The following is a 15,265-nucleotide window of genomic DNA, read 5'->3' on the forward strand; positions in this document are numbered from 1 at the left end:
AGCCGTGCTTGTCGTTTGTTGCAAGAAGAGGAAGTAAGAAGCTCCGATCCGTATCTTAGGTTCTCCCACCTTAGTTGGTTGACCATGGCATCGATCTTTTTAATCCCAAAGATAGGCTTTCCTGGTATTCCTAGAGGAGCTAGAAAATGCCCAGGGCAGCACGTTATTTTATGTATTGACTTAAAACTTCTTTAATTTCATTTTTATTACAACACTTAAAAACTACGTGACTATTTTTACATGTTGACTTTCCTTCCAAAGGGTTAAAACTGGGCTAGGGATTAGAGGGGAGCAGCGGGCACCTGGGAGCTAACACCCAATTGGCAGCCTTTTGTAATATATAATTTGCCTAAAATTGCGCACTGAGCACAAGCTTTTGTTTTCTAATTGATTTACGGTTTGAGCCACTTTTACCTCATCCCCTACTGTCCTGCATACGGTGCCAGCGAGTACATTACAGTGAGCGATGATAAATTACTGTGCACTTGTGATGCTAATGCGTCAAGAGTAAAAACTGCGTGCTACATGGAGCTTCATGCATTAACAGTGGTGCACACAGAACAGCAGAATTTCATTTGTCTCTCAGAAATCACCGTTTGTTCATTTGATCACTTACTGCAATCTGTCTATCAGACTGTAATTGAAACTGAAGATTAAAATGATACTGTTACAGCTTTTAATTCCTTAATTGAGAGAAAGTTTTTAAGTGCTTGTGAGGTCTAAGGTGCGGGGGAGGGGAGTGTTGTGAAGAGAGAATATGAAATGTATAAAATTTTCTCGTAAGTGTGAAGTTTTGGATATTTTTACCAAATGTTCTTTTGTCCAGAAAAATAAGTAGTAAAATTTAAATATGCCAATCTCTATTTTTCAAAAAATCTGTTTGTAAAATTTATTTTGTAATTTCACAAAACTGTATTTTTCCTGATTTTTTTGTCCTGGAGCCACATTTACCATGTAGATGATTCATTTGCACATAACACGTTGATTCCCATCCAAATGATTTAAGTCAGAGATAAATGAAAGAACTTTCCATTTATTAGAGTGCCTTTAATTGTCCCTTTTATTGATGTAAGGGGAGATTTGAAATCTAGACATAAGGGCCGTGCAGCACATTATGGCACAAGACACAAAGGAAGTCTGCACGGATGGACACTGGACTTTGTGGGCTCCAGGTTTCTGTCGAGTGGGCGTGCCTACCTTTTGTGAAGTCAGTCCACCTTAAATTTTATTTTTGTGCCATGTCCATGGGTTCTAGTATGGAAAGAGGAAAAAGCAGATTTATGGCGGCTGCTGGGCACAACAAATTAAGTTGACAGTGATGTATGAGAGCATAATAGCATGATGATCCCTCAGCAGCGGCTGGACGCCTCCTGCTTCATTTGGCTCTTGTTAGGATCTGTTAGGCAGCTAAATAATGAAATTCTGCTGACTGATTTCTGTTTTCCCTCTTTCTCTTCTCACCTCTGCTTTCTAAAACTTCTAATTCCCAGACCCATCCTCATGCCAACAAACTGCCCTTGAAGGATTCTTTCACTTATGAGGACTACAGGTTGGTATGGTGTGTGTGTGTGTGTGTGTGTGTGTGTGTGTGTGTGTGTGTGTGTGTGTGTGTGTGTTAGGGGGTGGTTTCTAAGTGAATTTGGGCTCTTGGAAGTGAGAAATGCTTCAGCAAGATGTGACCTGTGTGGCCATTTAAAACCTCAAGACAGAGACAGTCTTTCAGAAGTTATAATGACAGCTGGGACCGGTGTCAGCATTTTAATAGCTGAGGAGAAATTGTCATTCACCTGTAATGGTGGGAAGTAGTTGAGGCAGCCAAGTGATACTTGGGGTGGTCGTGAGAATTTTTTTCTTTTAAAAAGACTGTTTTAGTGTAAAGCTTTGGTCGTCATTTAGAACAAAAGATTTAATTCACTGCACAATATAATAAAAACTAGCCCTCCACATTTTGTAGCATTTTTAAAGGATTTCTGATCAGAAAGGAGTTATATTGTTCACTTTTCACTGAGGCTTAAAATAGGTACAGACTCAGCATTGGGTAAAAGAGGGTGAGGTTCGTCTTGACGGGCAGAGAAGACCCAGGGCCGGGAGAACTCTGTTCTGGGCCCTCCTCCAGAGTCTTCTTCTAGGCCTCGGACTTGGCGGGAACCTTTTCCCTTAGTGGCTCACTCCCGGATTCCCTGTGGCTCCTTTTCCTTCCACCTCTCCCTTCCTGCTCTCAGCCCGAGGTCTAATTTTAAATGCTGTTGAGGAAGCCCACCCATCACCTTTGGTGCTTAGGGAAAGCTTTAAAGATATGTGAGCAGTCAGACAAATCTCAGCTTCTGGTCAAGTTACTACTGGGATGGGCTTTCAAGTGTCCTGACTCTAATGCACCTTTTCTCTGCTTGGTACAGGTGGGCAGTCTCTTCTGTGATGACACGACAAAACCAGATTCCCACGGAGGACGGTTCCCGGGTGACCCTGGCTCTCATTCCTCTGTGGGACATGTGCAATCACACCAATGGCCTGGTAATGACCTCCGCGGTGTTGTGCTTAATCAGGGAAGCCATTGTGGTTAAACTTGAAAGTGGGCATTCCTCCTACAAACCATTTTCTCCCCTGATTGTCTCCTCCAAAGGGAGCAAACACCCCTCCCGCCGCCCACAAACAGAGGCCGGTATTTTTCTCTCCTTGTGTTTACTTAATCCCGAAAACCAGCCGGGAACTTGAATCTTACATCACTTTTGAAAGCCGCAGTGAACTGCATTTATTTGTGAAGCCATAATTCCAGCCTAAACATTAATTTTCTTATGTTATTGAACCACAGACTAAACCAAGTTTCTGTCTTCTTATTCTTTTTAAAATACCGATTTATTGAAAAACCTTTCTTCCTTGTTTTCCTTTTATGTTCCTTGTTTTCTTCCTTTGCTGACTGTACTCCAGTTAGGTACGGTTCTGTGGTTCCTTCCTGCCCCTCCCTTCACCTGACACACTGACACATCCTTGGCCCCAATTATTAACCTGCTTTTGTTTGGGAGCCGGTACTGGATTCCTGGTGCTGGAGTGGGAGGGGGTGTACTTGGCCATGGGCCTTGACTGCAGGACTCATTTGGCATCATCAGACTGGGGAGTGCTGGGTAGGAGACATGAAGAAAACAGAGAAATTTTATGATTGTTAATTACGATGCACAAAAGGAGGAAGCTGCTCTGTGCTTCTCAGCATTCTCTGGATTCCAAGTAACAGCGAAGTTGACGGCTCTCTGTGCTGAGATGGGTGTCTGAGAAAGAGATCCTGATATTAGTGCATCGAAATATGATCAACTTTAGAATAGTTTGCATTTTTAAGCCTTATACTGGTATACTGGTTCGGTTAATTTTTTTTCAATGTCAACTTTCTTTGTTATTAGCAGTATTATAAATAGAATGGAAAAATGCTATAAATGAATATTTCACATTTAATTCCACAAAATAGTGAGCACATGTGTAAAATCGCATACCCTCCTGCTGACCTGGGAAATGTCTAGCAACAAGTACACGCTGAAATTGTAGCGAAGTAGTCCCACCTTTATACTTATATTTTTGCCTTAATTTATATATACTTAACATAATTAGCCATTTTAAGGAATAGTAGCATGTTTTACCATTTATTTTCATTAATGAATATTTTACATTCTTTGTTCTGTATTTACTTTCCCTTCAGAGCTGTTTTAAGCTGATCATAAGACTGAAGTTTTAATATTTTCAAATAGCTTTTAATATTTGACTATAGTATTTTTCTTTCTTTCTTTTCTTTTTTCTTTTTTTTTTTTTTTTTTTTGATTAGATCATTGGTTCCCGAACTTGATTGATCATTACGGTTTATTTTTTTTGTATCTAAAATTTTAAAAGTACACTTTATTGTAAACACACAAAACCAGTTAAACAGTCCAGAAGCTTGTGCTGTGAATGTGGCCCTACCCAGCTGCAGGCCCCTGCCTGGGGCCTCCCAGGTCACTGGTGCAGGCTTCCTGTGCATCTCCCAACCTTCCCTGCCACGTGAACTCTTACACACTCCCATACACACTGGTGTTTATGTTGCTTTCATGTAAACGGGATTAACTATTCACTTTTTCCTCTGAAAGTAAAGAAAAAAGTCAGATTATCTCAAAACAAAAATAACGAATTGATGACAACTCTTCATGCTGTATTTTTTTCTAAATACCGTCTTTACCTCGCCACAGCCCTGGCAAAAACACTGTTCACCTTCAGAAGGTTTACCCACCACGTTAGCACTTTCCTGTGGTTAACCTACGCCTTTGTGGAGCTGTTCCCATTATAATTGTACACCTGGTGGGAAATTTCGTCTGGTAGAATTTAAGAATCTATTTTAACACTGCAGAATTGTGTATGCTATGTATTAGCAGTTAATCTCTTTTTAAAAGGTACTTGAAGTTAAGGCTGGCTTTTCAGACAGTAGATATTCTTTTGTGTGTGTCGATCCTGACAGTTGGTGTCTGTCTGTTCTGACTATCATTGAGGGAATAGACAGAAATTTGTAACCCAGCAACGCTATGTGCTTCCAACAATGTCTCCAGACCTGCTCACGGGAGCAGTGGAAGATCAAGTCTGTGCCAGTAAGGAGCATGGGAAGCAAAACGAGGCGAAGGCTGGTCAGATCTCTCAGCCACAGGCTCTGGTGAACGTGAACGGACTCTGGCCACTCGCAGAAACAAATTCAACAAGTGTATGAGACGTTGTATTAAGCTGTAAGGAATAATATGTCTTTAAGTTCAGCGTGACTTATTCAGAATTCATGAAGCAGCAGGTTTCCTGTCTGGAGATTGTTGAATTTACAGAAAAGCACATTCCTGTGTGGTGCGTAGACCACTGTGTGAGCTCCAGTGGGTACTGCGTTGGAATAATTGGCCCTGACATTTGAATTGTGTGACTGCAGTGAGGGTGCAGGAGCCTTGAAACTCACGCAGAATTGAGGGAGGCTCTTTTTCAGGGTCTTTCTGTTTGACTGTTGAAAAACCTAAAACATTTAGATTCACATGAGTCCAGCTTTTCCCAGTAGCAGAGAAGGCACCCCACTCAACCTGTCCCCACTACACGCCCCCAACACACAGGCCCAGTCCCCTGTGGTTTCTCAGATACCAGCATGTGCTCACCTCAGGGCCTTTGCACCTGCTGTTCCCTCTGCCTGTACCACTGTCCTGGGATGTCTCCAGGACTCCTCACAGCACTCCTCAAGCGAGGCCGTTCCAATCACCCCGCACAAGATCATCTCACCGCCCCTTCCATAAGCCTCCCTTCCTGTCCTGTTGTCTTCTCCTGTATTTCTGCCTGTTCATTTTTATGTATTGTTGGCCTTCCCTACTTCCGTGTGCCCCTTCCCCTGTCCTTCCTGCTTCCCCTGACTGCCTTCCTGTCTCTTCATACCCTGTGGCATCCATGTGTGCCCACACTGTCGAGTTCCAGACCTTCAGGGCTGGAGTTGATGGGCAGTTCCTATCCCATACCTTACTATCAAAGTCATGTTTGGGGTCAAAAAAGTGATTTCAATGTTGGGTAGGAACTTCCTGGAGCTCTTCTGCCAGAATACCTGGCTTCGTTTGTTTCTCATGGCTTTCCTGTTTCCTGTTGGTCTTGCAGCATTGTGAAGGATTTCTAGATACTGGTTAAATACCCATTGCTTCGGGGATGTTGAGTTTAACAGTGAGTGTCACATGGCCTTTGATCCCAGAATACTGTTCCCTAAACTCAAGGTGTTTATATTTTGGACTCAAATTGTTGGTACCTTTATTAGCAAGTAGCACTTGTTTGCCTTGAATTTTGGTTCTCTAAGGGCAAAATTAAGAGTTCAAAAGTCTAGGAGACAGGGGTGAGGGGGAGGGACAGACTCCTAAGAAGGCCCTGTTCTTTCGCCTGGGATTTGTGCGTCAAGGAAGGATTCTCAAAGGCAGTGTCAGGTATTAGGTACAGCGTGCTGAGCCCCCAGACACAGGTGAAGGGGCGCTCCAGCTCTGCCTGGCTGGGCCAGCACGCCGGTAAATGCCTGCTGTGGGTGACGGGGCATCAGCACAGGGGCTCTGGGCCTGCAGAAGGAGGCTGGGGTGGGTCTCGGGAGGAACTGGAGCAGAGGGTAATTCCCAGCACAAGGTTGGCCGGTGTGGCAGGTCAGTGGCATGTAGGAGGCTGAAGGGAGGCCCGGGGCTCCTCGCAAGCTGGCCTTGCTCGAGTGTTTGAAGGTTCTCCACAGGCGGAGTGGAGTACTGAAAGCTTTAGACTGGAGGGCGTCACTGTGCTGTTGCTCGGGCTGCGGGGGAGAGGCCTGGAATTGGGGGCCACTTGGAAGGTTTTGCAAACAAAACCAGGCCAGGCCCTCAGTCAGGCAGGGGCCTGACCCACGAGGAAATACTCCAAGGAAAATTAGAAAACAAAATGCCGCCCCCTGAGGTGGGCAGAGTTCCTTATGACTTGAGTGAAGCATGTCAAACGCACGGCCTTGTTGGCATGTGGCCCGCCAGCCGCAGTTTGACATGCTTGGCCTAGGCCTTGGCGTTGCCTGACCCCCCCTCCCAGGGGATTAAGGGGAGATGCGGATTTGGTATTTATTTGTAATGGGCTTAGAAACTCACAAGGTAGCTCTCAGCCGAAAGTGAATAGGGTACAACTAAGTTGTTTCTCCTGAGCTTATCTGAACATTTTAATTTCTCTAATTTCAGAGTAAATTATGCCCATAAGTTAGAAATGGAGCTTTTCTTTTTCCCTTATTCTTTCTCTATGGAAAACCAACTTCAGTTTCATAAAAGCCGGACATTAGATAGAGACAGTACTTGCAGGTCAGTGGAGTTCTCATGAGCTCCTAAATCCACAGCATTGCCCCTGGGGGTGGGGCTCCAAGGCAGGAACTTTGTAGTAAATGGTTTACGTGTTTTGTTTTGTTTTTGAGACCAAGTGATAATCTATAGAATATATTTTCCTAAGAGTACATCTTTCAGGTACAGAATCTTTCATAAGAATTTCTGGTATAAATAGTATTAATTTAACCATGGAGTTCTTTGCTCAGCTTTATAAAGCATGTACAATGCACCCTTTTGATTCCCTGTGGGGAGCTTTTATTCTCTACTTGCCCAAAAAAGACCCTCCTGAGTGAGAGACCCTTGTTGTCCCCCCAGATCACCACTGGGTACAACCTGGAGGACGACCGCTGTGAATGTGTGGCTCTGCAGGACTTTCGGGCTGGAGAGCAGGTAGGCCCGGCTGCCGGAGTGGGGGCGGGCCAGTGGGCACTGAGCTCATGCTGTGTCGGGCAGGAAAAGGGGGGACTTCTATTGAGGATTGTTTGGGAGCTGTTGTAAACACATTGTGCTTTGCATCAGACCTTTACATCCACAACAACAACAACAAGAACAAGATTTAAATGAAATTATTTGCATAGTTGACCTAATATTTGTAAAGTTGTCAACTGAAAACAAACTTTGTGTTATGACAGAACAAATTTTTCAGTTTATAAACTTCATTGTTTTTATTTCTTTTTCTGCTGACTAGAACCTTTAAAAGGAGGCTATTTAAGTGGTAAAAACATAGAGGAACCAGGAAGTACAAAATCTATCTTCTTGTACTTGAATCTGTGAATTTTTATTTAATAATGTGGGCAGGATTACACCTTTCACTACGTTTGAGAATAGGCACCTGCAAATAACTTCATTCTATCTACTGGTCATATGACCAAGCAGGTAGTACAAAAAAACCCAGGACTGGTATAGACCATTGACGTTCCATTTGAGACAAAATGAAGACTATTTGTCCAACAAAGTACTGATATGCTCTTTGCAGAAACCTGAATAGACCCTCCTGCTAGGTCAGAATTGCTATAGGAATTACTGGCAGACATCACTTTAAGCTCACTCCATTAGAGTGAGTCTTGTATTGAAAGCAGGGGAGGAACGTGGTGAATTGTAGAGGGCATTGGTGAATGACAGTCCTACTGTCCCCAGGGGGACAGGATTGTGAGGAAGGCCCTGGCCTCCCTGACAGTTTGGGAAGTTGGGGAAATTGCACCTCTTGCTGCAGCCTCCCCCCAGCACAGGTGGTGCACAGTGTAGGAGCCGAGTCAGTCAGAGCTGCCTCCTTGCCTTAGTGTACAGTCAGGTTAAGTGTACGAGAACTGATCCTTTGCCCTGCTCTGTGTTAAGAATGGATGTTAAGTTTCTTTTATGTCCCTTTATTTTTTTCTTTACTGCATCTCAGATTTACATTTTTTATGGCACTCGGTCAAATGCAGAGTTTGTGATCCACAGTGGTTTTTTCTTTGACAATAATTCACACGACAGAGTGAAAATAAAGCTTGGAGTGAGTAAAAGTGACAGGCTCTACGCGATGAAGGCTGAGGTGTTGGCCCGCGCTGGCATCCCCACGTACGTAGAAAACTGGTCAGCTCTTTCCTGTGCTGCTTAAAATGTTTACTGCTGCATAATGTGTGTTAACAGAACTTCTCTACAGTTTGCCTTAATTCCTGTATCCCTATTACACAGCAAGTTTTCACCATGGAGATGCCTGGTGGCTTCCCAGTGTCTCCGATAAACATAATGGTGTCACTGGGAGCGCTCACAGGCAGTTCCAGGGCCTGTGGCCTAAAATCCTCATTAAGTTAAATAAGTGCTTTGGTATCATTAATGTCTTTCACCTTGAAAAGGTTAATGACCTGGATCATTTTGTTTCATTTAATTCTTTGCCACCATTAGTTTCTGTAATGAAGTCATGATCCTCAGTGATTTCAAGAATTTCTACTTAAATTCTTTAAGATTTTAGTGCATTTGAGGTGCAAAATGATAAAGAGGACAAGAATTATGATTCATTAGTTCTCCGGGGAACGGAGGAACCATTCTTAATGAAAATGGATTATCCAGGCTTTTTTTCATTGAACTTGTCAATATTTGATTCATGATTAAAATGTGAACTCAACATAAATTATTGTTAACATTTTTTAGGAACCTCAGGTATGCTTAATTCTCTCGGTGTGTTGTATGCAACCTGCAGTTAGGCTGTTAGATTGTAAGAATTGCCAGCAGAGACGGCCACGCCGTCTTCATCGGTCAGCGGCCTCCCCTGTGCAAGGGGCTTTCATAGTTGAGGTGAGGAGCTGGACTGACTCATGCCAGCTCCACGCTCCTGAGGATGGCACGGGGATTGCAGCTTCAGGGGCTTCTCTGGGAGCAAGCAGGTGACTGATCTTCCTGTTTCGTCAGGTCCAGCGTGTTCGCCTTGCACTTTACGGAGCCGCCCATCTCTGCCCAGCTGCTGGCTTTTCTCCGAGTATTCTGCATGACCGAAGGTAAGTCCTTTCAGGAAGAAAATGTTCACTTGTCCAAAAATTCATGAAAGATAAAATTGCTGAAAACTAAAGTACCTTACGGCAGGAGGTAGGATAGCAACAATGGAGAAAGAAGTTCTACTTTACTCTGTAAATGTTTTATTAAATCCTTGATGTGTTGTCAGTATTCATTTGTCATAAAGAATTTCTACCTTGTTGGAAGAAAACTTAAAACATCTTGGGTTGTTTAGCTGTGTCGAAAGTTTACATTTGGAAATGGGAGTTGTTGACGTGCTTCTTGCCCAAGATGGCAGTGCTGCTTCCCTCGCCGTGCACTGCTCTCTGTTCCCCAGAGCAGTTAGCGCTTAGTCCACTCTGAAGTCACTGGCAGCAGTGGCCTATGTGGGCCACAGGGCTTTCTTTGCTAACCAGCTCTGGGTTCTGATCTGAAGTCACCAGCAGGCCTTTTAATTCTGGGCGTCGGGTTAGAGTAAATACCGCCGCAAACAATCTACTTCAGTCACAAAATGTGCTTACCTCCAACCCCATCCTCAGTCACAGAAAGAGTTAAATCTATGTATTGGGAATCTGTGTAGTGTTTGCTTAAAACAGTCTTTTGGGATTTCTTACTGAGACTTGACTTACTGTGGGGGTGGTTTTTTCCATTTTTTATCTGAAACTGCTGCACGTACTCCGGTGTTGAGGCTTCGTTTTTAATTGTGTGTATTTGCTGTTCTTGTCAACTCCCTTAAACCCCATGTGTGCCGAACAGAGCGGTAGGAGGGAGGGAGGGAGAGAGAGGGAGCAAGTGAGCTAGTGGCCGTCTAATTGAACCAAGTGAGTGTCCTGCCCACAGCTGCCTGAGCACTGGGGAAGGGCATTGGGCCTTGGAGGGGACACCACTGGGCTCGCCCATCCCCAGCTCGCTGACTTCATGTCTGGGCCCCGGAGAAGTGCTGCCTGGCCCAGGCCTTCCCCAGGATGGAGGGAGAGGACAGTTAGTCCCAACACAGAGAGGCCATTTAGACACCGACTGCAGGACCCACCAAGGCGCTGGATGGCAGTTGTCCCTCTCGTGCAGCCACGGTGCTGTAGCCTCACCCTCACTCAGGTGAGAGCTTTGGGTCATCTCGTGCTTAGGTAGGGGTTCATCAGTTCTGTTTAATGAACGGAGTAAGGGTTAACTGTGGGCTTTTCTTGCATGTAATACAGTGGTACAGAGTTCAGTGTCACAGTTTATATACTAAAGGCATTTATAATGAAGAGGCGATGGTCATGATGACCCACTGCATGCCCTGAGCGACACTGAGTGTGCCACATACTTTATGTTAATCGCTGTCACCTGGTGAGAGATAGGGGTTCCCACAGGCCTAATGTAGAGATGCCAGTTCACAGAGGACGGGGGACTTGGCCACTCTGTCAGCAGGTGATGACCCTGACTCAGCTAATTCCAGAGCCCGCACCCAGGCATCCCACATGGCTGCTGTTGGTTTGTAAATGACATAACCCACAGAAGAGGTCCTCGTCCCCCAGGGCCTGGAGGAGCCAGGCTAAGGAGCAAGGGCGGCGGCCACCTTGGGTGACCAGATGCTCTCTCCTGTAGTGGCAGGTGAAGCTGAGGAACCCCCTGAGGACAGGGCTGGCTCCAGCATCTGTTAACAGAGGAAAGCCCGGGAAGGCAGCCCACTGCACGAGCCTTGGGTTCATTTCCTGAGTGTTCCCGACCCCTCTCCTGGTGACTGCCTCTTTTCCCCTCGGGTGGGTTTCATCCCTCCAGTAATGCAGAATGGGTGCAGTCTCACTGTTCAAACGGAAGGGGCGGGCGGAGAGAGAAGGCCGAGCTCCTCAGCTCGCCCGCACAGAGGTGTAGCACGGGCCGGTCACGGACAAACACGAAAACAATAACCTCAGTATTGGGGGCTTCCAAAAACAACCACTAAGGGAACATTTTAAAACTTTTCATTACTTTATAAAAGAATATAAACTGAAGGATCAAAAATCTAAAAACCCAAGTGTTCTCAATCTTTTCCTGATAAAGGTGACTTAATGAATTTCTTTTTTGAACATTAGATTAACATCTATCTTGTTTAAAAAGAGGAACTACTTGAATCATTTTAGATTGGATATGATTTTTTTTCATTTCTCTCTAGTCATAGACAGTTTGTCATGTCAAGACAATTGATGTATCCTTGGAATTACTCTAATACTGATAAAAGTTTGGTTTGCTGGCAACAGAAGTCCTTGCATTTGAATTGTAAACAGTGACAGCTGTGGGGCATTTTGCTCTGAAAGAGATCCTGTCTTATAATTGCATAAGGAGCTGGTGGGTTTCTTGAGCATGAATAGGACAGCGTGTTTTGGTCTTTTGAAGATAATGTGCCAAGAGAGAAGCTGCTCAGAGCAGTTGCTGAGTCCTTTCCTCTTAAATATAGTTGAAGGAAATTGAGATGTTCACTTGCGTTTATTTGTAATTGTTAAATTCCTGACAAGTGGACATCCGCACGTTTTTCATTAACTAGCTTTTTCTAGTCCATTTTCTTGTTTTTCTCAGTTGTGGCTTACTTGTTGTAAGTTGGGCTAAATAGCGTGGCCAGGTCAACTATTGGAATAGCCCTGATCAGATATAATTTAGAAGGCTCGCCACGTGTTCTGCTGTTGTTTGTTTTCACTCTTTACATTGTTCACCTAAATGTCTTTTTGGCCCGGTTGGTGTGACGGAGCTCATGGCTTGTAGGAAGGGTGTTGTCCAAATGCCGCTGTAGATTGTCTTTTAAAAGTATCTCATAAGACTGCCGAAAGCTCTCAGTGTCCCTCAGAAACACCATGAAGATGGAGGCTTCCTGGAAGCCCTCCCCTTGTTTTCCTGCCCGACACTCAGCTCCCACTCACTCTGGTGAGTCTAGAAAGGCCTGGCTGACGAGTGGCAGGAAAGCGACATGTTTGGAGAAGCTGTTTGTAAGGTGGATTGCTTGTTTAAATGAGTGCTGCTTCTGCTAACAGATGGCTGTTTGTACTTCTTGTAGAAGAACTGAAGGACCATTTGTTAGGAGATAATGCTATCGACAAAATCTTCACCTTGGGTAACTCTGAGTATCCTGTGAGCTGGGACAACGAGGTTAAACTCTGGACATTTCTTGAAGATCGAGCCTCGCTTCTTTTAAAAACATACAAGACAACCAGTGAGGTAACTTGACTGAGTGAGGATTTGAGCTTTGTCATGTTTTAAAAGATGCTTAATAAGAGACTCCTACATGTAAATGGCTATAATTCTTTTTTCCTGTTTAACACGTTTACACTTACTAAAAGGATCATATTGAGGCATTGCCGATTAGAAGACCATGTTTACATGGTTTGATACTTCTCTGTGATTTCTACTTCACATGATACAACAGCTAAAAGCTCTCATCTGTGCTTTTGAGTTGGCCATTGAGGCACTAACTCAAAGTGCTTCTCATTCACCTATTCATCCATTCAGCCAAGGGCCAAGCCCTGGGCTCATTCCTGCACAAGACCAGACAGAGAACCTTTTAAACGGAAGTGAGGTTTTCTGTCCCATGTGTTAAAGCACCAATTGAGTTAGGCCCCTCTTTTCTGTTTTATGACTGCTTTATTGAGGCACTAGTGACCCGGTGCATGGATTTGTGCATGTTGAAAGGAAATTAATTAGAAGGTGGCTGGCTGGGCGGGACTGGGCAAGACTGGCCGGACATGCCCTGGAGCCAACCTCCAGCGGTCCCTCCCTGGCCGGCTGAACCTGGGGTGTCACCGTGGCTCCAAGGGCATCTGTGGAATGAGCGGGGTCCCTCCGGCAGGTGGGGTCCCTCAGCCTGGCCTGTGGGGATCGGCCTGAAACTGGCTCTCCAACATCCCCCACAGGGTCCTGGAGTGCGAGAGGGCACTCTGCAAAGTTGCTGTTGTACAGGGTATGGAATGAAAACGCAAGTGTGCAGTAAACCAGATTCGGGCTGACAATGCCCCAGCAACAACATAACCCACGGCCGAAGGTGGAATCACTAGATCCCACAAAGAATCGGGCTCCCTCTTCTGGTTTTGGGGTGCATCACCCGAGAACCGCCACTGCCAAGTCACTGCAGCTCAGCAGCTCCTGCATTGAGCATCTGCCCCCTGGTGGTCAGTACGCATCATAGCAACCAGTCAGATGGTTGTGCACTTAGCATAATTAGCCTCTTATATATACAGATAGTTCACACACAGCACAGTCACCCTGCTAAAGTGTACATTATGATGTGAGTATACCATCATGCAGCCACCTTCACAGTCAAGTTCTAAAACCTGTGTCACCCCCAAAATGTCCCTCATGCCCCCACCCCCAGCAGCAGCTGATCTGTGTTCTATCTCTGTAGTTTTGCTGCTTTAAACTTCTTGCGATTAATTGTGCTCTTTTTCATTTTCTAGGAAGACAAGTCCTTCTTGAAAAACCACGACCTTTCTGTTCGTGCGAGAATGGCCATCAAGCTGCGCTTGGGTGAGAAAGAGATTTTGGAAAAGGCGGTGACGAGTGCAGCTGCCAACCGGGAGCATTACCGCAAGCAAATGGAGGAGGGGGCGCCGCTGCCCAAGTACGAGGAGAGTAACCCAGGGCTGCTGGAGGGCGGCGGGGCGGACTCGAGGCTGCCCCTGGTCCTGCGCAGCCTGGAGGAGGAGGCTGGCGTGCAGGAGGCCCTCACCCTCTCCGAGGTTGTCAGCCGAGCAAAGGCTGCGGAAAACGGGCTCATCAGTGGCCAAAACTCTATTCCCAATGGGACCAGGTTAGAAAAGGAAAGTTTAGACCCAGAGGAAAGGAAAAGAGCGACTGAAGACGCCAAAGAACCTTCAGAGAGCACCGAGGGAGTCGGCGAGCAGCTCTGAGGGCGCTCTGCCTGGAGCTCGTTCCGATTTATGGACAGCCCCCTGACATCGCTGTGGTCCCTGGTTTCACGTTTTTGTTGTGTTTTTTTTCTTTTCTGCAGAGAGGAAAGTGTTTTTGCTGCTTTATATAAAAATAATTTTTTTAAGTTATTTAAAAAATCTAGCTTCCCGTTTTGATTAAGATTGCCATCTTGCTTTTAGGCAAAACAAGTTATCAAACCATGACAGCGAAGGGGGAAGAGAGGTGCCGTGGAAGATTGTGCAGAGCCATTGTGGGCAAAGTATTTTCTTCCTGGGGAAGAATTAGCTCCTCTCTCAGCTGTGCTTTTGTGGGCCTGTCATCATGACAGCCAGAATGAGGCCTGCTCTGCCTCCTGCCAAACAGGACGTGGTGGGGGCTGGGGGCTCCGTGTGGGAAGGGGGTGCAGTTGTACAGCCGAGAACGGGCTTGAGGTTTGGAAACTTCTCTGCAGAATCTTTTTTTCCCCCTAAAAATTTAACACTCCGTTACCAAAAGGAGAGGTAAGGTGGCAACCTTATTTTTAATAGTTTTAAATGTTGACGATAACCCTAATTATATAATTATACACACACCTAGTGATTTCTAAAGATATGTTTACTTTTTGTGTTTTGTTTACTGTATTAAGAATGTGTCCTTTCTCCTTGAATCAACGTAGGACATGCATCATTCCTAGTTTCCAATGCTGGCCCTGCGCTTAAAGTGATGCATTTGATTTCCAGTGTTGGGAGCGGAGTTTGCAAACCCAGCGGCTGTTTTCTGCGACCAGGTTCAGAGTGAGGTGGCTTCCTGGCGCTTCTGGTTTTCACAACAAGCTAGAGATTTTCAAAGCTACACTTTTGAGTAAAAAGCCTTATTAAAAGGAAAATGTGATTAATATACTTGTCTATTCCTTTTCTTGGGAGTGGGACAGGCTCTTTGAATCGAGCTTTTATGCAAACCACCCTGCAGCCCACCAGGCAGGGATTTAGGCCGAGCAGTGCCATGCAGTGCTTGCTGGGGGTTCGGAGATGATGGAGGCCTGTGCCCAGCCTCCCCAGCTGCCAGGTGCTCAGACAGAGGGCCTGAGAGGCAGGAACACAAAGAGGACGCTAAGT

The 15,265-nt window shown here is 45.3% G+C and overlaps 1 protein-coding gene across 4 annotated transcripts in view; it reads left to right on the forward strand.

Moving 5' to 3' along the window:
- SETD3 (SET domain containing 3, actin histidine methyltransferase) overlaps window positions 1–15,045 on the forward strand; it is a 59,627-nt gene extending 44,582 nt beyond the window's left edge. The window contains exons 7-14 of one of the 4 annotated variants that reach the window (XM_036317389.1): window positions 1,491–1,549; window positions 2,397–2,511; window positions 7,143–7,217; window positions 8,218–8,384; window positions 9,216–9,301; window positions 12,304–12,464; window positions 13,697–13,867; window positions 14,827–15,045. In XM_036317389.1, coding sequence (XP_036173282.1) covers window positions 1,491–1,549; window positions 2,397–2,511; window positions 7,143–7,217; window positions 8,218–8,384; window positions 9,216–9,301; window positions 12,304–12,464; window positions 13,697–13,867; window positions 14,827–14,844 — 852 coding nt within the window. In that variant the 3' untranslated portion in view covers window positions 14,845–15,045. Of the gene's footprint in view, window positions 1–1,490; window positions 1,550–2,396; window positions 2,512–7,142; window positions 7,218–8,217; window positions 8,385–9,215; window positions 9,302–12,303; window positions 12,465–13,696 lie in introns of those variants that run through there. The other 3 variants (XM_036317381.1, XM_036317373.1, XR_004968843.1) reach the window with 3 other exon arrangements.
- The last annotated feature ends 220 nt before the right edge of the window (window positions 15,046–15,265 follow it).

This window comes from Myotis myotis, unplaced genomic scaffold, assembly GCF_014108235.1.
Source record: "Myotis myotis isolate mMyoMyo1 unplaced genomic scaffold, mMyoMyo1.p scaffold_m19_p_1, whole genome shotgun sequence".
Lineage (NCBI taxonomy): Eukaryota > Metazoa > Chordata > Mammalia > Chiroptera > Vespertilionidae > Myotis > Myotis myotis.